General features: G+C 39.5%; 1 protein-coding gene across 1 annotated transcript in view; it reads right to left on the bottom strand.

Moving 5' to 3' along the window:
* The window catches only part of Oga (O-GlcNAcase), a 226,814-nt gene that overhangs the window by 156,734 nt on the left and 44,892 nt on the right, over positions 1 to 25,188 (bottom strand). The window contains exons 3-4 of the mRNA XM_067154884.2: positions 15,180 to 15,408; positions 12,604 to 12,708 (exon numbers count right to left, since the gene is read on the bottom strand). Coding sequence (XP_067010985.1) covers positions 12,604 to 12,708; positions 15,180 to 15,408 — 334 coding nt within the window. The remainder of the gene's footprint in view (positions 1 to 12,603; positions 12,709 to 15,179; positions 15,409 to 25,188) is intronic.

Below are 25,188 nucleotides of genomic sequence, written 5' to 3'. Positions count from 1 at the left end.
CCTCTCAACAATAAGATCTGGACAGCCCCTCTCCCCGGTACGTCGGCGCACACGATTCCGGCGATCACTGCGGGCAAGACAGAAGCGCGATTCATCACTAAAGACGACCCTATGCCATTCGTCGACCCACGTCGATCTTTCTCGACACCAGGCCAGCCTTACACGTCACTGTTGTGGGGTCAATGGAACACCTTCTGCAGGGACACGGGCTCGTAAGCCAGCTGCACGCAGGCGATTACCAACTGTTTGTTGTGTAATATGGGGTGCCACAGCTGCTCGAATTTGCGCTGCTGTTGCATGGGGTTCCACCAGGGCCATTCGAATGATGCGGCGATCCTCCCTCACAGTTGTCTGTCGCGCTAGGTCTGTGCCAAGTCTACGAGTGTGGGTACCTTCATTTGACCACTGCTGCCATACACGTACCATAGATGCCTGTCGGCCAACACGTGCAGCGACAGTCCTTAGCGATAATCCAGCCTCACACAGCCCAATTATCCGAGCCCTCTTAAACGGCGACAGTTGTTGATAGCGTGCTCTTCTGTGTCGTCGAGGCATGTTTGACGGGGAACACTTCACTGCACAGAATGCAAGTCAACTACGCTACACCAGAGTACGTATAATGGAGTTGATTCCTCAGCGACCAATCACGTGGGGAGACCTGTAGCAACACTCCAATGGGTCTGAAACTTCGATCGTTTACATACCTACATGACATCGTTCCATATCTTGAAAATCAACACAAATGACCAATGCCTTCATGGTGTTGTAATTTCCATTTTCTTAAGTGTACATGGCACACCAAAGTACAGAGATAATTGGTTTGGACTCTAGCTAAATGTATATGTAGCCATTACAGTACCTGCAAAACCTCCACATAGATCTTCGTGCCTTGATTCACATCAGGCACCATCAAACCACATCTGATGAATGTTTTACAGTTAAAGTCCTCAAACATTTATCCTCTACTTCCCACCCTCCAGGGACAGACCCGGCATTAACGTTACATAACCACTCCTTTTTTCCAATTCTCTTGTATGTCTGTCCCCCCCACTTCCCTTTCCCTCTCCTCAAAGAGCATCTACTTGCCAACAATTGCCATTATCATTCTATCCTCCACTTACGAAGGCTACAGCCGAGAATTTTGGAACCATGTTTTTCTTGTATGTGTACTCAATCTGCTGCTCTCCGTTTCCTAGACATACCATATTTCACCACATTATCGTCACATGTCAAAATTTTGTTGACCAATCTGCTTAAAAGGTAAATGGAACTGCAATGTAAGTTGCATATGAATTCGCAATTTAAATACAGTGAAACCTCATTAGCACATTCCTCATTAACACATTTCCCTGCTTAGCGCGTCGTAAATTCGAAGTCCCGATTCTCATAGTATTATATCTATACAAAAATACCTCACTTACTGCATCACAAATTTTCACTACTACTGCTTCGTATGATCACATTTTTCCTAGACCGGAAAATGTTACTGTATTTGTCATCCCTTCTAAAAGAAACAATTTCCAACTCAGGTAAGAGCCGTCGCCACAGTTGAATGATCACGGGGAAAGGCCTTCCTGAACTTCAAAGGATAAGTTGCACGTTTGAGGATTAAGCCATTAGTCTCATGAATGTTCAGTTTTGCTTGCTGGTTAGCAGAGAGTCTGCTGAATAGCAGAGTGAGCCTGTTTGTGCTTGTATTTCACATTCTGTACAGAAGGCCAAAATGTATTTTGTGTTGAATGGTATAGTGAAGTGTAGCTAATATTTGTCGCATGAAACTGTAGCCTACATCTGGATTAGGAACATAATCGTATGAAACTGACTAGCGTGGTGCATATTTGTCTTGTGATAGCCTAGTTGTGGATTCGGAAAGTATGAAATTCCTTAATAATGAAGACAAAATTAAAATCTGTCAGTTAGTTGACTGGCATAAGCGTGCAAAGATCGCGATTGCGACTCGATCATTCAAGTTGGTCATTTCAATTCAAAATGGTAGCCAAGGTCATTCCTCGCTGTTACACATGGTTGAGTGTAACTTCCAATTTTTCAATGTCTAAGAGTGTGACTAGAAAATGTTTAATAACCCACTGTTCCGAAATAAAAGGCTTCTACTCACATTTGCTTTAGAAAGAGTGCAATTCGCAATAATACTTTACTTTTGTTGGCCCCTGTGCACATGTTTCCATATTTGTTGCCTAGCATTTTTCACACCTTTCAGTGTACTGGTACTTGTTATTTTATAATCCCCAGCAGAAAAGCTTTTCATATTTGCTCTCTCCTGTTTGTCACACCTTTTAATACTTTCCTCTCATCTTCAGAAATGGTGGATAGGCCAATAATTTTCACTGTACCAGCGGATACACGGCGTAAAATGCCCTCATGTCGGAAAAAATTGTATCTAGTGTTTCCATATCCCCGTTGGATAGTTTTTATTCGTATATTCATTAGTACGATTTCTTGCATAACACTTTCGCACTCAGCGCGCAGATCTATCGGCGTGGGAGGTTATGGCGAGAAAGCTCACGGCGCCGATACATCGGCTCTGTCCTATTTAAGGATTTTCGTCATTTGAGTGGCAGTTAAATCGCAACAGTTGATCATGACGGTACCTTAAAGCGTTGAATTTGCGCTTTACTCTACAGATATATCCGCCAGCTCTACAAAATATTTTTATTTTCGACAAATGAAATCTGTTGACAGTGAATTAGAAATTATTTGTCAGGTTTGGACTTATAGTGTATCTTCTTCTTCTTTTCTTCATGGGGGCCTCTCAATATTAGTTCCTAATTAGCGTCGACCTCTAAGATCTTTTGCTACCATGTTTTTTCTTCATTCCCACCTAGAATACCTGCTCCCTTCACAAAGCTGCAGGTTTAGTGTAAGTATACTTTCGCCAGATAGTACCACAAATATAAATATTATTGAATGTATTTGTTTGATCTGACATTCCATAACTATTACAAATTATAAAGGAAATACGTGATGCATAAAAGAAACTACTATAATTATCGAGAATTATAATTCTCAGGGCTTGTCACTCATGTCGCACATCATATAATGAATCCGAGTATAAATGCTGAGAAATTTTTTCAAGTCATGTGCGCACCATCTTGACAATTGTGTACAGTATATATGTTGTTTTCATGGATACAATGATCGTAAAAATGTGGACCAAATCGGCACTAATAACATCAGTGATCCTACTACTCCATGATTTGATAGAAAATAGTTTAAACTATAGGCGCAACAGATTCCGCAAAATGCTGAAACCTAAGCCAGTACGTAAAAAAGGAGGCCCGTCGGCAACCGCTGGTCGCTGTACTACGGAGATCTCCGGGGCTATTATTTTTATACTTCACTCCCTTTCCATCCCCGCCCAAAGGAGTGCTATGTGCGTCTTACACAACAGTTTATTTTTTCCAGATAGTAAGTCATATGTGTATCAATTTTGGTTGGCAGCTATGCCCAAACGTACATGTATAATCTCGCTGCTGTAGAATCCTGGAGCTCATGTTGCCATGGTTACAGCCGTTCATTTCTTTAATCAGATTCCTAGAGCAGGGGTAGCGTGGTTCCAATATCTCCATAACGGTTGGTTTTAGGGCCTCCAAACCTCGTTTTCGAACCCGAAAGGTTTACCGAGTGTTGTTCTTTGCGTCAAGGGGCTTAAAATGAGCTTTGTCTCGTCCTTGTACGACAAATTCGATTTCACCTATATTAGCCTATTATTTTAATATTTTTATATCTTCCCTAGTCTCCCCCCCCCTCAAATTGTTTTGAAAATAAAATACAGCCCATATTACTCACTGGCAATGTAGCTTTCTACAGGTGAAGTAATTTTTAAAATCGGTTCAGTAGTGTTTGAGTCTATCCGTTACAAACAAATATACAAATTTTTCCTCTTTATAATTGTACCGGGCGGTACACCCCTACGCCGCAGTTTTAAATCTTGCGCCAATAAATTCTCCTCTACAGGAGAAACTCTGAACTTTAAAAACTGGATCAACTCGTAAGTTTCTCAGAAGATGTCATCACCGTAAATTTTGTGATTACGAAGTTGTCAATACTGTGTGGATTTCAATTTGTTTTGTTTTCCATTGATCAAGAAGTGTGGACATTCTCTTATAGATGTCTCTACTAAAAAACTATGATCATACATGGTGCGAAGTGAAGGAACTTTTTTGAAGAAATTTTGTATTCATAAGTTTTCTCTTCACAAAATTTCGTTCATTCATTTGTGGGTTGGCAATATTAATCTTTTCTTTCCGCCAGTTTTGAATCGAGCCAATCCAGAATTTCTGTAATTAATTTTTGACCAATCATGTCTTTCTTCTTCGATTTTGGGTGTACTGTCTACACTGACCAATAAAATTGAGTGGGTGTGGCTGTTTTATTCATGAAAAGTCTCGAATTTTCCCCGAGGGTATAAAAACTGCTGATTTTCCTGTCTCTCGGCCACTTCACCAACATCTAACCTAGTGTACGGACATGTAGCAGGAGGCGGGAAGCGCCTCTTTCATCAGGCAGCAGCTCTTCAGTAAGGTAATGGCCATTTAACTTTTTTCTTGCTAGCTCAGCAGTTTAACCCTCGGGAAAGGTCCGAATCCCTTTACAATGTAAACTATCTTTTCGACATGTAATTTTCTTGCCGGTGATGTAAAAACTTCATTAAATCTGTCACTGCAATTCGGGGATAGAGAGTGCTTTACCCTCTCGAGCTCCCCTTCATATTGGTTTGAGGTGACTATGTTTTGTAACTGGTTTTCTTCCCTTCTGTAATACCTTAAATTTTTTTCTTATACAAGTCACTTCCATAGTTTGGGAATAGACCCTGTTTCATTGGCCTAGTGCCTCTTAGGTTTTAAGAAGTTTCATATAGGAGTGCAAGTACACGCCTCCATTCATCTTTGTATTTTGGGCCATTTACTTAATCTGTTCTTTTCTGCTAAGGCTCAGTAGGTTGGGTACAAGATACCCCTGTTTCCTTGTAAGCGTGCCTTGAGGGCAGTTAAGGGTAAAGTCTGTTGTGGCCTTTAATAGGCTCAGAAAATTGATAGCGGGTCAGCTCTTTTATTTGTGGTAGAAAGTGCCTCAGACAGGCTTGATATTAAAAGTTGGGAGTAAGTGCTCCATGTATGGAGGGGATTTCTGCCCTTTGGTAAATATGTGTTGTGTGAGCCGAGAGCTCAGAAATTGTAAAACTTGGGGCTTGAAGCCCAGATTGTTAAATTATCTCTAAATCTTGGCTTTTCCTGGTCTTGTACCTGATTGTCGGTTATTTGTTGGCATGTTGTTATTTGTTAAACTTTGAAATTCTATGTGAAAATTGTTAAGTTTTGCTATTTTCGAAAATATAACCTTTAATGAAATTTTAATTCATATCTCGGCTCTATACCCCTTTCCTGCTGATCTACTCCGCGCTACGCTCACTCCGTAAGTTGCATTCAATACAGCAAGTTTGTTCCACGCAGTGCAAGGTGAGTCATCGTTTATATTTTCCGGTGCCTCGTTTGTTCTCTATCCGATTACCTGCATTAATACTATCTTCTTTCCCCAGGTTCATTGGGGTCCCGATTAAACTGAGACTACTTCTGTTGAACACAGAAAGCCTTTAATTCCACCATAGAACAGGTTCAACTTTGTCAATTTTTAATCTTGCGCTGGTCTCATCGGACAATTCTTCCCTCTACGCAAAAGTGGAACTTACATCTACAACTTTCTAGAAGCATATACGTAGTTATATATGTCAATCGTGCAACACAGGAGTAACTGCTAACCAAAGACTATTTCATCAAGAGTTTTTACGTGACTTCACAAGATTTTACTTGTCATTGTGAACACTTCTGTTACTTTTATCATTATTTGCAAATACGGTTTTTCACTTTTATCTGTCAATCTACCACCATCCCATCCTTCTAGATCCTCTCTCATTTCTCCACACTATTTTTATCACTATGTCTTTTACTGTTGTAATTTGGCTAGGCTGATGATGGTCCACAGTGGACCGAAACTAGTACCTTTTAATATCATTGTAATGTTTTTGTAAAAACATCAAATGATTTTTTAGTATTGAGAAGGTGGAATATTAAAATTTTGTATTTACTTTAAGCATTTGTAGTTAGACCCATTCACCCCGGCACCTTCCTTCACCTCTGCTAATCCACCAAACCACGGTAACAATAATATTAGTATAGACATATAAATTACATCCCTACACATACGGTTGCCGTCAGGAAGGGCATCCAGCCGTAAAACAGGGTTCAATCCACATGTGCGACATAGTTCGCACCCACAACCTCACAGGTGTGGGTAAAGCGATAGAAGAAGATACTCATTTTTTAAAAATTCACCCGCATTTTTATTCTTTTCACCCCCTTAAGTGGATTTTCCAAATAGAGTGTGTTCATTTTTAAAGGAGATCCCAAGTACAAATTTTAAAGTCTGTAACATCATCTTTTTTGAGATATGTGTATCCTCATAAATAATTCAACTCCTTCCTCACTTTCTTTCACCCCCCCCAAGTAGATTTTCTGAAAACAAATATTTGTGTTCTTTTATTTTTAAAGAGGATTCCAAATATCGATTTTCATGCCTGTAACATGTTAAGTTTTTGTGATTTATTGTGGATAATTTCGCTGCTGTAGAATCCTGGAGCAGACGTTGCCATGGTTACGGCAGTTCATTACTTTATCCGATTCCTGTAGCAGGGGTAGAGTGGTGCCAATATCTGCATAACGGTTAGTTTTAGGGCCTTAAAAGAATGGTTTTCGGTCCCGTAGGGCTTACCAAGTTTCATTCTTTGCGTCAAGAGGATTAAATTGAGCTTTGTCTCGTCCTTATACGACAAATTCGATATTTTGCCTATATTAGCCTATTATTTTTATATCCCCCCCGCGTAAACCCTCACTTTGAATTGTTTTGAAAATAAAATAGAGCCCATGTTACTCACTCGCAATGTAGCTTTCTATAGGTGAAGAAATTTTTTTTAATCGGTTCAGTAGTTTTTGAGTCTATTCGTTACAAACAAATTTTTCCTCTTTATAATATTAGTATAGCTTATTACATACTATCCACTTCATTCCGTATCTTTATTATACATCGCTAGCCGTGACAGTGGGTTGTACGGTGCCTGTGTGTAACGTCACTGGATTTCGGGAAATAGTAAAGAGAGAATCACATTCTACTAGCCTCTACAAAAACGTTTCTCAAATCTGCAGAATGGCATCAAAACATGCGAGCCTTCGAATTCTTAGAAAGGCCACGGCTACTCAGTGGCAGAGTTATAACGCGTCTGTTGTACCTGACTCTTAGTAAAATTAAGTTTTATAGACAGCAGGAACATTTTCGTGATGAATAGTCGTAAAGATACGTGGAACAGGTATTGCCGACAAATTTTCAACCGGTTCTCATCGATACCGTATTATGATGCCAATTTTAAGTTAATTGTTATTAAACACTCGGAAATGTAGAATAACTGTGCAGCCGCAAGAAAATATGGCATAGGCCTAAGTAAAGCCAATATTTGGCGTCAGCATGAAGACAACGATAGCTAAAAAAATGTGTACTGTACACAAAGGGCATTCAGTGATCCGCAACAAGGATGCTTTAAAGAAGTCGAAAATGAAATTGTGAGGTATGTGCACCAAAAACGCAAGGGTCGAATGGCCATACCGTGGCGCAATAAACTCGTTCATTTACTATCAGCATCCGCGATTAGGTTTATACATTGCTAGCCGCTGAAGTTGTCCGAACCTGGCAAGAGAGACGTGCGTGTAGCGGTAGCCGGTTATATCTGACGCTGAGTAAAAGTAGGCTACCGTAACAGTTTTATAGATAGCAAGAATATTTTCCTGGCGGATCGCCGTATCATAGAGAAACATGGAATAGGTATTGCCGGCAAATTTTCAACGGGTTCTCTTCGGTATTATGATGCCAATTTTCAGTAAATGGTCATTAAACCCGCGGAATAAAGAATAATTGTGCAGCCGCAAAAAATGCGGTATAACGAAAGCCAATGTTCGGCGTCTAAAAATAGTCTAAAAATGCGTACTGTTAACAAAGGCATTCATATGATTTTACAAAGCACTTTTTGAGCCTGATTAAAAATTTTTGTAGGAAAAAGTGGGGTTCATCATGGATTCGGAGAAGTACGGTACTGTAATTTTTTCAGAATGAAATTAAACACACTTTCACGTACCATCGGATTTCGAAAAATAACTAAGCTGTAGTGTGAATATCATCGGTGGAAACGCACGTTTTGAACAAGCTGATCGCCATTTCATACTGATTTTAATGTGTATAGGGGGGTTTTCCAAATTTTATACAAAATCGGATGTAACGACAATCTACTACAGCGAGTAAATTTTCAGCTGTTATGAATTCTCGCTATAACGGACTTCTACTGTACTTCTGAATTGCGAATTCGCGGTTAATTCGAAATCACGTAATTCGAAGTCCGATTTTTGAGTTCCAACGACTTTGAATTAACAAGTTTTTACTGCACATGGATATTACAGCAATAACCTGTATTTTGGTAAAGATTCTGTTGACCCTTCGAGAACGATAGGTTAGAGATCTCACACGGCGGAGCTTGGGCAATGTCACAGAGGTTAGAAATTCAACATGGCGCGCCTCAGACGATGTCACAGCAGGCTAATAGATGCTGCCAACTTAGGAATTAGTTTCAAGATCAGGCTAGTGAAAAAATTATTGGTCCGGCTAGTAACAAGACAACTGGGCAGGGGGCAACAAAGTGGTCAACAGGCCTGTAGCATCCCACACACATCACAAGGCACGGCGCGATTAATAACCCTGTGACTAATTAAAACGTACCTGGCGCATGCCGTGACTATTTTAAACTGCACGACTTTCTCATTTACAATGAACCTGGCAGCCCTAGCCAGCCAATAACAACACAGAAAATGGTGGCAAATTTTGAGTTTTACAGTGCCGCCGTTTTAATTCCTGTAAACGAGAATATCATATTTACGCGAATACTAACCGCATTTTTTTAAAAAACTGAGGTACGAAATTGGGGTGTGGGTTTTTATTTGCGTCAATGTTGGCCCTCTTTTCAAAATCAGCCTTCCTAAAGTTAGGGTGCAGGGATTATTTGGTGGCGGAGATTATTTGTGCAAATACGGTACTTCCAGGGGCCGGTCGAAGAGATGCGTTGGCGCCTGGAGGCTCGTAGTGATGTTGCGCATGAATAACCTGCGCACAGCACTCATGGCTACGAGATCCTTGCTCAAGACTAGCAACTCGTAATCGCTCGTACATTCTCGCGTAACAGGTTGCCGTTATTACAAGCTAGAGTATTCAGCTGTATCTTTAAATTTAAGAAACCTTTTGCGCATATTTTTCTTACGTACGATCGATCCATGCGGGAAAATTGTGGTCGAGGACAAATATTTTTGGACGATCGATGCGATAAAACGATAGTTCGAGGAACGACAGATGCGGGGAATTTAACATTGGTCTATATGGAACATTTTTGGGACCAAATAAATTGAATGATGAATACGGGAAAATGACAGTTCCGGGAACGATACATCGAGGTTCTACTGTACTGTACTGTATAGTGATAATGGTACAAATTTCATTGGAGCAGAAAATAATTTTAAATACGCTGACTGGGAGAAAGTGGAAGCGGAAGCATCAACAAAAAGAATTCAGTCAAAGTTCAACCCACCCACAGCTGCCTGGTGGTGTGGTTGGTGGGAGCGCCTGATACAGATTGTGAAAAGAATACCGAGATGTATGTTGGGAAGGGCATCTTTAAACTATGAAGAAATGCTTACTGTGTTATGTGACTGCGAGGCGACTGTAAATTCTAAACCCTAAATTCTAAGATCCTATACCACTGACACAAGGCTATTATTTTCTTCAGGACATGACAGAAGTAGGGGAACCTGAACTAAGTGAATATAAATAGAATAAATTTTGCCGATTCCCCTGTGCAAATGCATTATCTTTTTGGATTTCTGCACTGTTTGCATTTTTAGATGCTTTGTACTGGCATGGAAAGAGCCCGAGGCCCTGAAAACGTAGCTTATGGAACTTTCCTATGACGTGGCGATAAAGTATCTCGCGCTCATGTGCATTTTCTCTTTGCTATGACCCCCATCCCTCACCCTTGTACGATTTCCAGGCTGGCAATTTCCTGGAAGAGTGGCCCAGATTGGCTGCGCAGTAGACGTTAGTTTTCTCTCGTCCTGGGGAACGAATGAGAGTTGGTAATTCAAGTCAATTGCTCCCATTTCAGAAAGGTTTTATGACGACCATCCGTTCATTATTTGGCCTTTTTAGTGACCTCCAATATTTCAACATAAAGTACATTTTGACTGCTCGATTAAACCAAGACTGCCTGGAAAATTTATTTTCTCAGATAAGAGGACTCGGACATTTCTATGAACATCCGCTACCAACCGAGGTGAAATTTAGATTGAGACTGTTACTTCTGGGCGCGAACTCAGAAAATATTCCGTTATCCAATAAAGCTGCAGTGATTTCAGAAACTGATCATGTGATACTGACATCTAAACTTGTAGATTTACTGCCGGATATGTCTGAAGCATTACGCATGATTGAAGGTGAGACAGAAATTCGGGACATTGCGATAGAAAATCGTGCCGTTAATGATTCACCGCAATCTACAGCGACACCTGATTGATCAGCAGAGGGATTTCGGTTACCTCGCCGGCTACATCGCCTATCGTGGAAGGAAATATGATAGGTCAATGGAAGGTCCCACTGGGGAAATGCTTTCCATATCTTCTGGTACAGCCCCTGTGGGATGGACAGAAGTGTTATCTCGGGGAGGTTTACTCGTTCCATCGGAAGAATGGCTAAACCAAGTAAAGGAATACGAGTTAATTTTCACGGACATTCACGGACGTGCTGAACTGTCACGCATACCTAGTATTATACGCAAAGTGTGTCAAATAATCAGCAGTAAATTCCCCGCTGTACCACCAGAAATAGTAAAAATGTATGTTAGGACAAGAACATTTATACGCATACGACAAATGAGCATTCGGGCAAGGACTGAAAAATCCATAGCAGCTCATCGGCGAAAGGCACGGCAGTGGATTTTATCTTCAAAAGCAACCACTTCATGACATCTGATCTCACAGGTAGGACTGTGTTCTAATTAAGTGTTTTTCCTGTTCTTTCTTTTCTTTAATTTTAAAAAGTAGGAATATCTATGCAAGGTTTCGAATATGAACTTACTTCTGCTGCTGTTATAATATGTGTTAAGCTTTAAACTCGATACCTGCGGAAGTGAGTCATATATCGTGTGTTAAGATGCGGTAGTTCCGATTCGAAGTTCTGCTGTCAACATTTAATATTACGAACATTTCGTATCTCTAAATATTTACGTTGACAGACTTGAGAGCACGTAGCCTTCCTCAAACTAAATAGAGGAACTTGGATTTGTTAATAAATTTCGAGCGTTGGTCAGTGTGCTGTCACGTTACATTTACGTCTTATTCGTAATAGAAATAATGAAACTTACTATGCTGTACTTTCTTTCAATCTTATAACAGCAGTAAACTTTATGTCTGGTCTGCATTTAGTTCTTAGAAAGTGTAATGTTTGCTGGAATTATGAGATTCCTACTGAACTGCGCGCTATGGGCTTGGCTGCTTTACTCCTTCTGTGATGTCATTTCGTTAACCAATAGCAGCTCGTCTCGCGTTGGGCCCAACCTTTAGTAGTGTTTAAGAACCTTGCATAAGACCGTTTGGGCTCGCATTGCAATAAAGCAATGCAGTTTTACTGGCAATGACAATATTGTTTGGTGCCTACGAATTTATTATATGAGCCACGATTTTTCGTCAACTGTCGGCATCACCAGTGTTCGCGGATTCTGCTTTCCCGCACACTGCCTGTTGCGTGATATTACGGCGTTCCTTAAAAGGTTGAATACAAAAGAATTCCGATTTCATTCATCTTAGCAATCATGAAACGCACTGTAGACCCACCGAAGTGAGTGTAAGTGCGGAAAGTTACCCCTCCATGTTCCGGAACGCCTATTATGAAGCGGAGCGGATAAATTTCGAGTTAAAATTACTCTGTAACATACTATTGTTTTAAAATGTAAAGGCAGTTTCAAATTAAAAGTCTGAATTTCGGTAATGGGGCCGACATTGTACTTCGAATTACGAATTATCCGTATTTCGAATTAAACAATTGAAAAATCATGCAAAACTGTATCTCATGTTTCCGGGAGCGAGAGCTTCTTCGAATTAGGCGGGATTTTGAATTAACCGATTTCGAATTATCGAGGTTCTACTGTATGTGGATTTTTTTTGGTTGATTGAGAATTTTTTTTAAAATTCCTATTTATATTTTACCTGCCCTCGTAGAATGAAACATTGAGTGGAAAGAATAAAACAGGTAGTTTTACTTCAGTTCCCGACTGCATTCATTTATCTAGGCAATGCCGCACTATTCCATTGGCTGCCGTGGACAGGCGAGCAAATCCGGCCCCACCCTCATGTTCATAGTTGTTCTGTGTTTAGTATATTCCTTTTACAGTAATGTATAGTTTTGTCAATGTGGCAATACCATGAATGCTTTGTGGACAAAAGTACAAACCTGAGCATGAGCAAATGACTGGAACACTTCTTTATCAGCTTCAGACATTTCTGGCTCAATGTCATCAAAAAGCAGAGCAAATGCCGAGCAGCCAAACTGCGACACCTAAAGAAGAAATAAAATGTAAATTTGTCATAGGTGTAACAAGCTACTAACACATCCTTCAATATGCAAGTCCAATGAATTTAACAGGAATGGAGGCAAATTTATCATCCAACCTCAAAATCTACAACAACTGGGATACAATTTTACAATTACTGTGAATAGCTTTAATATTCATGACTACACTTCAAGTTTACCATTTTATGTTAAAAAGTAAACAAATGACTGTTTCACCTCTCTAGCTAAAATACAGGAATTTATAAGAACAGCCAATCATCATCAATTTCCAGCAATCACTGGGTCCAGATGTTAATGGCACCTTTCCATCTTCCTCTATCCAATCACCACTGCATCTGCTTCTCCTCAACTGTGCTCCAATACTATTAAACTGCTTTTGACTGAGGTTCAAACACAGTCTTAGTCTACCTCTTGTTCTCCTTCCATCAATCTTAGCCTCAATCATCATCATCTTCATCTTCTTGTCATCGTTTCCAGATCTGTCCTGGGCTAGGTAATGAATCAAGAAACTCAACGTTGCCTGTGCTTCCTTTACTGTTTCTCTGCTTTCAATATTTCTTCTATGTTTCTTCCTCTCTTCTCTGTGCTCTCCCCCACTGCATCCGTACATCTCTTTTGAGGCCGTCCCTATTATTTTCTCTCTTTGGAACCCTGTCATTTCCCATTTGCATCATGTGCCCATACTATTTCAACTTGCTTACTCCCATTCTGCCCTGTAGTTTAGAAACTCTAATCCTTTTTCTAATCTCTTCATATCTGATTCTGTTTTTTTCTTGTCTTCCCTGCTATACCTCTAACGAATTTAATCTCGGCTGCCTGAACTCTATTCTCATCTACTTTTCATACTGCCTATGTACCTGCTGCATTTCTCAATATTTTTTAAAGGTATACTCAAAGGTTCCACATTTACAATACCAAAAAAAAAAAAAAAAATGTTTAATTAGTAATTAACAAGTGCCTGGACATGTTTTGTCCTTTTTGGATATCATCAACCGACAATACTTGTAAGATGAGTAAAATAGACAAGGTCACAAATACACATTAAAATACGACTCAGGTTACCGAATACTTCAAGTTAAAAATGCATGATAAAATTCAAAGAACATTCTTAAAATGTTGGCTTTTAGTTCTATTGAAATGAAGATAAAATTGTTGAACACACGAACATCAAAATCTTAATGGAACTAACTTAATAAGTCTGTTCCACAATTTTATCTTCATTTCAACAGAACTTGTGTTCCCGCTTTTTTAAGAACATTCTTCGAATTGTATCATGTATTGGCATATTCGGTAACCCAAATCGTATTTTTTGCAAGTTGCTTTACGCCGCACCAACACAAGATAGGTCTTACAGCGACGATGGGACAGGAAAAGGCTGGGAGTGGGAAGGAAGCATCCATGGCCTTATGTTACCCCAGCATTTCCTTGGTGTGAAAATGAGAAACCACAGAAAACCATCTTCAGGGCTACCGACAGTGGGGTTCGAACCCACTATCTCCTGAATACTGGATACTGGCCGCACTTAAGCGAATGCAGGTATCGAGCTCGGTAAATCATATTTTAATGTGTATTTGTGACCTTGTCTATTTTACTCAGCTGATGATGTCCAAAAAGGACAAAACATGTCCCAAAACTTGTTAATGGGTAATTAAACATATCTTTTTTGTATTGTAAAGGTGGAACCTTTGACTGTACATTTAAAAGTACACTAGCGACAATACGGACTTTCCAATGAAATTCATTTTATGCAATGTCTTCTGTATATCCCTCACACTCTGGTATAAGTCATTTGCTAGTTATCCTTTCCTTCTAATCTCTACAGTTATCTTCCAATCTTCTATGATTACACCTCCCACGTATTAGTTCTTCCATTCTCGCAACATGTCCACACTATCTCAGCGTTTTTTCTTTCTGTTCTGTGGGTAAGCTTTTCCACACCAAATTCCTGACATCTTTTTACTCTGTCATTTCTTGTCTTTCCTATTACACTCCTCAAAAATTGCATCTCAATGGACTGGATTTTACTCCCATGTCTTTTCAAGCGTGTCTAGATCTATGCTGCACTTGTCAATATGGAGCAATAATACATCTTATACATCAACTCTATTCACTTCCTTGGTACTTTCTTCTTCTTCCAGATCAAGTTCCTCACTTTCTCGTAAAATGCATTTCCCAGCAATAACCTTTTAATGACCCCCATGCCCAATCCTACATCCTGAATCACTCTGCTTCCCAAGTACCCTAAGATTTCCACAATTTCAAGGGCTTGTCGCCCAATATTTAGAATATATTTTTGTTCCCTTCCTCCACCAGTCAACACAGTTTTCATGAATAGCCTATTTTCCAAAAATTAATGATGATAAAGAAGTTCATCTGGGAATTAATTTAATGTCATTTATATTAAACAAATTAACATAATATTATGAAAGTACCTTCCTCTGAACTATTACACATACCTGCTCAAGTTTCCTCTTGAGAGAGGAGACCTCTTTGGCACTGGAGTACGTGATGTCCAGACCTGGAGAGAGGGCATAATAGAATGTGATACCATTTTCCCTCGCAGCAGAAATGAGACTAGTAAGGTGCTCAGCCTCTTCGACTGTGTATAACTCTCGCCAGTATGCCCTGTGCTTGTAGTCGTCCTTAGGAGCATAGAGATATGAGTCCATACCCCATTTCTTCAACCTGAATAAAAATGGAAATATCTTTCTCAGTTATATTTTTAAACATAATTCCCAGAAACAGCAAAACAGTATTTTGTAGCAAAGCTGAATGATCTCAAAAATTATCATAAAAAGGATTTTTTCTTTTCAATTTGAATTTACGTCGCAGTGACACTGATAGGTCTTAAGGTAACGATAGAATAGAAAAGGGCTATGAGTGGGATGGAAAGAAGCAACTATGACACTTAATTAAGGTACAGCCCCAGTATTTGCCTTGTATCAAAATGGTAAACAACAGAAAACCATGTTCAGGGCTGCCAACAGTGGGGTTCAAACCCACTATCTCCCGAATGCAAGCTCACAGCTACGTGACCCTAACCACATGGTCACCAACTTGTTCAGTATATAATAAAAAGGAAAATAACAGAAATAAAATATCTGTAAACCAAGACAGGTGCATTAATAAAAAACTTCAGGCTGAGAAGGCATGAACACTTATAGAAATAAATGAAGCAAGAATAGCAGAAACAAAATAAAAGATATGACAAGACAAGGTTATAATGGTCTCAAATGAGAATAGTGAAAAACAATGAGTAATATATCACAGAATTCAGTATACTGGGTATAGAATAAACTGGATAAGCACTTCAGTACTTATTCCTCCAGTAAGTTGAATTTGGAATACCAGTAAAGGGATATGATAATGCGACTAAAGAAAACCGATTGATAATCATTTTTCTTTGGGGTTCTAAATACATGTCTGACCTAGTCCACCGCACTACTCCTTCACGTAACAACCATTTTGTATCTGCATAACATACAGCCTATGCCTTAACCCAAATCCATTTGACATTTGCTTTCTCTCTTATCATTTTCATCCCCAAACACTTTCTTTTAAAAAACCCACGAGCATCATATGTCTCAATACATGTGTCTCCTTGTACCTAATGCACAGTACTTTCAAAAATTTCCTCCAGAAACAGGCTGTCAAATAGGCCTATACAAGATAATGTATTTTATATCATTTCGTGCACTAGCAATGTTGGAAAACATAGTGATTAGGCTACATGACTTCATAAAATATTGTAAATATATGCCTACATTCATAGTTCATCATTCAACACTGTATCATCCTTCAACAAGTACCAGGATTTGACCAAATATGGTGAGATTCAATACACTAATGGTTCCTCATCATAGTTACATGCAATGCTACATTTTCAAACATGACTTAAGCATTACTCATCACAAAGCCCTGAATACTGAAAAGATGAAACTGCCTTCAGCATAGGATCCAATAATCAAATACATCAATATAATTCAAGTGTGAACGCGAAACAAAAGGGAATTCTTCAACTCCTTGAATCAGATGAATGCCAATGAGAACTCCCTGCTTTATTACATACTAGCAGTTAACCGCGGCTTCGCTCACGTGGATTTCGTAATTTGATAAAAGTAATAGTTCCTTGGTACTGTACTAGGACATTATCAGAAAATCCCTACTAACGTATAAGAACTCACAGAAAATTGACTTTCATTTTCCCAGGAACACTATGTAAACCATGTTTGCAGTATTGTCTTTTAGGGCTAAGATGACCATATGACATAGAATTGTACATGTGAGAGAGTCCTCTCTCAAGTCGAAAAAAAAAAAAAAAAAGATGTTTATTTTTAAAGGAGATTCCAAATACCATCTCCACGCCCGTAACATGTTCAGTTTTCGAGATGTAAGTATCCTCAAAAGAAGAATTCAACCCCTTTATCAGTCCTTCCCACACGCCCACCCAAGTGGATTTTCTAAAATCAAAAAATACAGGTTTCTTTATTTTTAAAGGTATCTTTATTTTTAAAGGAGATTCCAAATACCAATTCTTATGTCTGTAACATTCAGTTTTTGAGATATAAGTACCCTCATAAAAATAATTCAACCCTTTTTTCAGTTATTTCCACCCCCGTTAAGTACCTTTTCTGAAAACAAAAAATACGTGTTTCTTTACTTTTAAAGGAGATTCCACATACATTTTCACGTCTGTACTTCAGGGTTTGAGATAGGTTATAAGTATCCTCATAAAAAGAATTAAACTTCTTCACTTCTTTCCAACCTCCTCCCCCATTTAAGTGGACTTTTCGAAAACAAAGATATTTTTAAAGGCGATTCCAAATACCAATTTCCACGTCTGTAAAATAAGTTTACTTTATTTTTCAAGGAGACTCCAAATACCAATTTTCACGTCTGTAACAACTTCAGTGTTTCAGATATCAGTATCCTAATAAAAAGAATTCAACCCCACTTTTCAGTACTTTTTACCCCCCCCCCCCCCCAAGTAGTTTTCCAAAAACACAAAACTACATGTTTGTTTATTTTTAAAAGAGATTAAAAATAGCAATTTTCACTTCTGAAACATGTAGATATGCTCATTTTAAAATTTCACCCCCCTTTGCCATTACTTGCATTTTCCAAAAACAAAAAAATGTGTTCATTTTTAAAGGAGTTTCTAAATACCAATTTTCATGTCTGTAACATCTTCATTTTTGAGATATTTTAAGTATCCTCATAAAAAACTACTCAAACTGTTTTTCACCTTTTTTCACCCCCATTAATAGGATTTTCTAAAAACAAAAAAAATATGCATTTCTTTATTTTTAAAGGAGATTCCAAATATACATACCAAATTTTATGTTTGTAAACTTAAGTTTTTTAGATACAGATATACTCATTTTAAAATTTCACCTCCCTTTTCACCCCTTTAGCAATGGAATACCCAAAAATTCACCCTTGGTGAGCACCTAAACTCTAATATAAATGTATCCCCAAAATTTAATTTCTTTATGCCCAGTAGTTTTGGATACGTCATGCATATCAAGGGAGCTGACAACAAATTAAGAGACCAACGAGCTATCCTTCAATGATGGTCGGACTATTTTGCAGGTTTCAGCAACAAAGAATTTGATCATCCACCGACTGCAAGCTCTGATCCCGTCTATGGATCCGTGCCCTTGATTATGGCAGAGGAAGTAATGATTACCATAAAGAACATGAAGAATGGTAAAGCAACTGGCCCAGATGACATACCAGCAGAAATCTGGAAATTTCTTGGTAAGCCCGCTGCAGAATTCCTTGTCGCACTCTTCAACCAGATCATCAACGAGAACAAACTTCCACGTGCGTGGACAACTAGCACGACAGTCCCAATTTGGAAGGATAAAGGAGACGTGAGCGACTGCTCAACATACCGCCCTATTCGACTCCTCTGCCATACACTGAAGATATTTGAACAAGTGCTGGACAACAGGTTCAGAAACACTGTCACAGTAACATCCAACCAGTGTAAATTTGTTAAGGGCTGCAGCACAATCGATGCCATCCATGCCACACATCTATTGATGGAAAAACGTAGGGAGAGGCAGAAGAGTGTACACATGGCATTTCTGGACCTATAAAAAGCATTTGACCGAGTCCCGCATGACCTCATCTGGCGAGCTCTTCGTAGTCATGAAGTCCCAGAAGCCTATGTAAGCTGGGTACAACTTATGTATCATAATATAACTAGTGTGGTCCGGAGTCCAGCTGGAATATCTCCGCATTTTGATATCACCGTGGGTGTACATCAGGGGTCAGCTCTATCGCCTTTATCCTCTGCTTGGATACAGCAACGGCTGACATACAGACATCGCATCCCTGGACCCTTCTTTATGCGGATAATGCGGTACTTGCCCAGCAAACACGCCTTGGACTCCAAAGCCAGACACAAACTTGGAGCGACAAATTAGCTGCGCCTCAACACCCAGAAAACCGAATACCTAGAATATGGCCCCCAAATTAGTGGGACCATAAGGACCAATAATCAAGACTAGCAGAAAACCATGCATTTTAAATACCTAGGGTCAGTTGTCACTTCGAACTGTGATGCCACTTTTGATACCCAAGAGCGAGTAAATGCAGCTTGGCTCAAGCGGAGGCAAGTCACCGGAGTCCTCTGTGATAGAAAGATGCCTCACCATCTAAAGGCAAAAATTTACAAGACCGTGGTACGCCCAGCTGTTTACGGGGCAGAATGTCGTCCAATGACAAAAAAGCACGAGCAGACTCTTCATACAATGGAAATGCGGATGCTTCGATGGACTCTTGGACTGACTCGATGCGACCACATAAGAAATTAAGATGTTCAACAAAGGCTTGGCGTCGCTCCAATTGTGGAGAAAGTGAGGGAAGCGCGTGTCCGCTGGTAGGTCACGTTATGAGAAGGCTCAGTTGCTAAAAAGCTCCAGCTCTCCAACTTGATCAGGGAGGAACACGACCACATGGAAGGCCTTCAAAGTGGTGGACCAACAATATCAAGGTCGACATGCACGACATTGGTTTAAAACCTGAAGATGTCAGCAATAGGACGAAATGGAGGAGATGTAGCAAAGCAGTGGACCCCATAATTTGGGATAAACGCTAGGAAAGAGAGAGAGAGAGAGAGAGAGGGAGGGAGAGAGAGAGAGAGAGAGAGAGAGAGAGAGAGTTTTGGCTCAGCGATGATGAACCAGTCAGTCAGGTGGTGGTGATTATTGTTTTAAGAGGAAAGTACAACTGGGCAATACTAATTAGAGAGAAAAACTGGTAGGGATCCGACACTTCGAAAAATGAAGATACCAGCCAAAGAAAGACAAGAGCCACGAGAGGCATGAAAATGAAAGACACCCTAGCCCTCGGAAACCTAATAGCGTCGGGATCAGAAAGGAACAAGTTGATCAAGGGAGGTCAGACAGGATAGATGAAAGTGAGGAGCCTGGCACAAGTAAGTGGAAGCAATGCCAGGACTCAGCTAAGGGTCCCGTGGTCATAGGGTTGCCACCTGTCCCGTATTGTATGGGACATCCCGTATTTGATGTGAAAATTTTACGTCCCATATTATGAAATGTTGTCCCGTAAATACGAGCGTTTGTCTTCCTTTGTCTCTAAATATTTTAAAATTTGTATTTGACTCTAGCGCCACTGAAAATGTGTCTCGCCATTCGCTGGTAAAGCTGAACATGCTGGGTTATCTACCTCGTCTTATGCCGCGTACTTCCATAGGTCTTCCATTCCAATTTCTAACATAATAGTCCATGCTGTTTGAGACTAAATCTACTTAAATTGTGAAGTTATCAAACACATCAGTGTTAAGCTCTCAGATGCATTGTACTGTATGTACTGTTAAAAGGGTGGAAGTTACTTTCTTTTACGAATTTCAATAATTATCTTATTCTGTTAATGAAACTAATAATAATCTAATTGAAATTGGTATCTAACGTTTGATTATTAGTATTTAGGAACTGTCACTTATTATTGTGAAAAATCCTGTATTTTTAGGTAAATGTCCCTCATTTCTTTTAGCAAAAAGTGGCAACCCTATGTGGTCGCCAACCCACACCACAAAGTTCAGAGCCCCTGGGGCCCCTTTTAGTCGCCTCTTACAACAGGCAGGGGATACCGTGGGTGTTATTCTACCATCCCCACCCACAGGGGGAACTCAGTCTGTCAGTCGGGACATGTTATTTTATATATATATATAATTTTTTTAATTTCATGTGGCTATTTCTAGCCAAGTGCAGCCCTTGTAAGGCAGACCCTCCGATGAGGATGGGCGGTATCTGCCATGTATAGGTAACTGTGTGTTGCTGTGGTGGAGGTTAGTGTTGTGTGTGGTGTGTGAGTTGCAGGGGTATTGGGGACAGCGCAAACACCCAGCCCTCAGACCACTGAAATTAACCAATGAAGGTTAAAATCCCCAACCCAGCCGGGAATCGAACCCGGGACCCTCTGAACCAAAGGCCAGTATGCTGACCATACAGCCAATGAGTCGGACATATATATATAAAATTGATGAATGAATGAATGAAACATGATTCATGTTAGAGAAGAATCTCAACCATTTCTGTAATGAATCTCCTTGTCCTCTTGTCCCATGGTATGCTTGATTTTAATTTTCACATATAATCTTGCTGTAAGGACATGACTGATTGCAACATTCTGAGAGGAGAATGCCAACTTTCTGGAAAATGTAACCCTGTGACCTGTTGATAGTCACAGCAAATCTAATCTAACAGGGGCAGAGAAAGGGCTATGGACAGCCATCCTGAAAGACACACACCTAATTGTCATTCTAAACTGCTAGTTTTGCAAACAATGACCGTTGCATTCCAATTGGGAGCCCCTACCAATTTCACCACAGCAAACAACAAAATATTAAGTTATGTGGGTTGCGTTTTTTTTTCTTCAGATTATTGCCACTCTAACTCGTATTTTTTGCAATAATGAGATATGAAAAGGACTGTGCTCACCCTAATGAAACCACTATAATCAAAGCTAATCATAGGTAATGAATTTCATATTATTCGATACTGAAGAGCAACATAATGTAAAACAAGAGCTACAAGGTTTCCACCTATTCAATACTCATTTCTTGTAACCTATAATCAGGACCCGGATTCTGATGACGTCATCTTTTAAATGGTTCACCACACACATTGCTAACTTATATACAAATCCTGTTCATGGCCCCCATATTACAGAAATGCATATTTGTCATTTTTTGTTATTTTTCTAAGTATTTTTCTATGTATTTTACTTCTCACTTTTTGCATTATTATTATGTCATTTTATGGAATTTATTAGAATATTTTATATGTTTTGAGTCATTTTCTCACATTCTTAATGGTTTATAATGCATTTTTGCGTATGGTACTGGATATTAACGGAACTGAAAGTGAGGATGAATACGAGGACATGAGAATCTTCACAACTTCGTTCAACCCTTATTCTTGGAATATCCTCATTCCAGGAGACACACCTGCGCTTGCAGCTAACCCGGAAGCGATGTTGAAATCAAGGGGGTAGGAAGACAGACAACAGTAGACCCAGTAATGCCAGTCTGGTTAAAAAAAGTACCTCAGTGCAGCTATAAGTGTGCTAAATGGATTTGTGTTATCGGCCACAATTGCTTTTCGAGTGTATTTAAAATGCCGAAGTTAAAGCCATCTAGGGCTGTTCATTTCAAACAAATAATTTTGGAATTTGGCGAGGATATTTCTACCACCAATGGTGAAACTCTTTTTTGCGAAATATGTGAAGCGAAAGTGGCAGGAGATAGATCTATCTACCGTTCAGCAACATATCGGTCGAGAGAACCACATACGTGGAGTCCAAAATAATAGCAAACTAAAAGTTTCTCAACGCGGAGTGAGGTAAGCCTGTATAGCATGTCTCAGGTATTTTAAGTGCACATTTTTCTTATTGCCTCTGATCCAATGAAGAATTAGAGTACCTAACAGTGAAATGCTCTCTTTTTTGTTCTTCAGATATTGCAGCCATAAAGTTTCACACACCATGAAGTGTCATTTTCCTTGAAGAAAAGAACACAGAACTTGGAGTGCTAAACAATAGACTGAAATAATAACCAGTACTTGTATGCAAATAATTTGTATTTGTCAATAATTAAATCATATTAGGTACCTATTAAAATCATTTCAACATACAATGACGTAGTATGTTTGCATTTTTTGTGTGATGAAATTATGGCAGTTTCATTCGAATTTTTAGGTAATTTTTCAAGTTTTTGGGTCACTTTATGGGATATTTGCAGTCATTTCTAAGGTCATCTTTTAAACATTTATAGGTCATCAACATCCAGGCCCTGATTTAGGTAGATAAAATTTATAACAGCGTGTTGTTGACATTTGGTGCAAGACAAGTGAAGAGCTGAATGATGAACACTCATAACGATCACATCTGTTCTAGTTCTTATCATATCCTTCAGTTCTATTTCCAACTCTTGCATTGCAATCTCCCATTAGCACTATCCGATACTTGCTGTTGACCCTAACAACTATGTCACTCAGTGCTTCATAAAACTTGCCAACTTCATCCTCATCTACACACTCAGTTACACCGAGACAACTCTCGTCCTAATTCCTCCAACTGCTAAGCTACCCACATCCTTCACTCATTTACGTGCCTAACAGAAACTATGTTGAGAATAATAGTATTCCTGATGAAGTCATACTCCACACTATCCTTCCCTTTTTAACACCTGTTGAGATCACACAATTATCTCCTCTTCATCGTTATCTCCCCTTATCTAAATATTATTAACCCCTAAGACAACCAGACAAATCCTCTTTGCTGACTTAGCCAGTTATAGATGCATTTTTCCGTACGCTCCATTAATACTGATAGCTCCCCATTGACTTCCATTTTGTTTACCAAGCTCCTTTCAAGGAGTCCCTAACCAGTCAAATGGAAGTGAGACTTTGTTAGTGCCTAGGTCCGAGGCCTGCTTAAAATATGCTGAGCTCGCTAAAATCTGTGAAGCAGGATGCTACCCTACTTACAGTCCCAGCAAGAATGTCTCCTCTAATGTGTTAGAAACCTCCAGTGGACTGTGTAGTCTTAGCTGCCTGAGCAGGATGGCCTTGACTCAGAATATGTCCGAGATGCCCACGCTTACTCCACAGTAACTGGTATCCTAACTCTCAGGACCATATTCTAGGCAACTCGCCATTGCCTATGGTTCACAAACTAGGACGTGACTACAGTAACCCACACCACGAACCATACAAGAAAGAAAGCAAGGGTGGAATAATATAAACATGGATGAAACACAGACACTTCAGGCTACAAAAAATTCTAGAACATGGGAGGCCAAACTTGGCACGAGGCTCTTGCACCTCTATGAAAGGAGGGAAGGTAATCCAAATTCATGCTGTAAGCGAAACGATTTGCACAGGAAACACAATACTCATTCATTGGCAACAAAAGGTGACCATCTGAAATGGACTGTTAAATAATTTACCCTCAAATTCTGTAATTGTATAAGACAATGCTTCCGATCATTCATGATGGAGGAGCATTCAGTAGGTATTTTTCAGGAGTTGGCTTATGTCCACTTATGTAGTGTAATGGTCAGCACTATTAAAAGCCATCGTCAAGGGCCTGGGTTCAATTCCCAGTAATGTCAAAAATTTAATTTCGTAAACTGGAGCAAACATGGGCCAAATTTTATGCAGCATACAGCCTCAGAATTTCTCTGTTACATGCTGCCATCTGCATTTAATATCTTTCAGCCGAGTTGCCTTTCTTAGGTGATATTTCGTCACTGTTACTGCTGTGTTTACATCCGTTATCAACATGGCATTCACCAGTCGCGGCATGGAACCGATGATATTTATGAACAATTTTGTGACAGTGGCGATATTGAGAATGATTTTGAGTGAGGAGGAGGAAATTGAGGTGGAAGACAGTGGCGAAAACAGTAATGATGAAAGGAACATTTATGAAGAAGCTGACATTGATTTTTCCAAGTTTTATCACACCAGTATTATAGAATACAGGCATCTGACTACGGGAAAGAAGCCGGTGACTCCTTTGGATTTCTTTTTGTTGCTGTTCCCGGTTTCCCTGTCCTCTGAAATATGTAAGGAGACTAACAGGTATGTACGAAAATGTATGCCACTGCAGCATCATTCCATAGGGTGGGACTAGGTCGATGTCACCATCACCGAAATGACGGCATTACATGTTGTTCTGAATATGGCACGTAAGAAAAGGAAAACACTAAATGAACACTTTTCAGACTTGTGGCTCAATTCATCGATCTTCTGTAAAGACATTTTTCCTCGGAAAAAATTTCTTCAGATATTCTCGGGCTTTCATGTTTCAAAAGTATTGAACAGGTGGATCCACAAATATTATTGTAATTTTTTTTATATACTTTCATGTTTCTGCACCTCCTCAAAGAAGTCCTCCACTACTTTCTTGGTCAAATTCTTTGTTTCC

Source organism: Anabrus simplex, chromosome 10 (assembly GCF_040414725.1).
Source record: "Anabrus simplex isolate iqAnaSimp1 chromosome 10, ASM4041472v1, whole genome shotgun sequence".
NCBI lineage: Eukaryota > Metazoa > Arthropoda > Insecta > Orthoptera > Tettigoniidae > Anabrus > Anabrus simplex.
The sequence above is the reverse complement of the archived record's forward strand: the minus strand, read 5'-3'. Positions and strand labels throughout refer to the sequence as shown.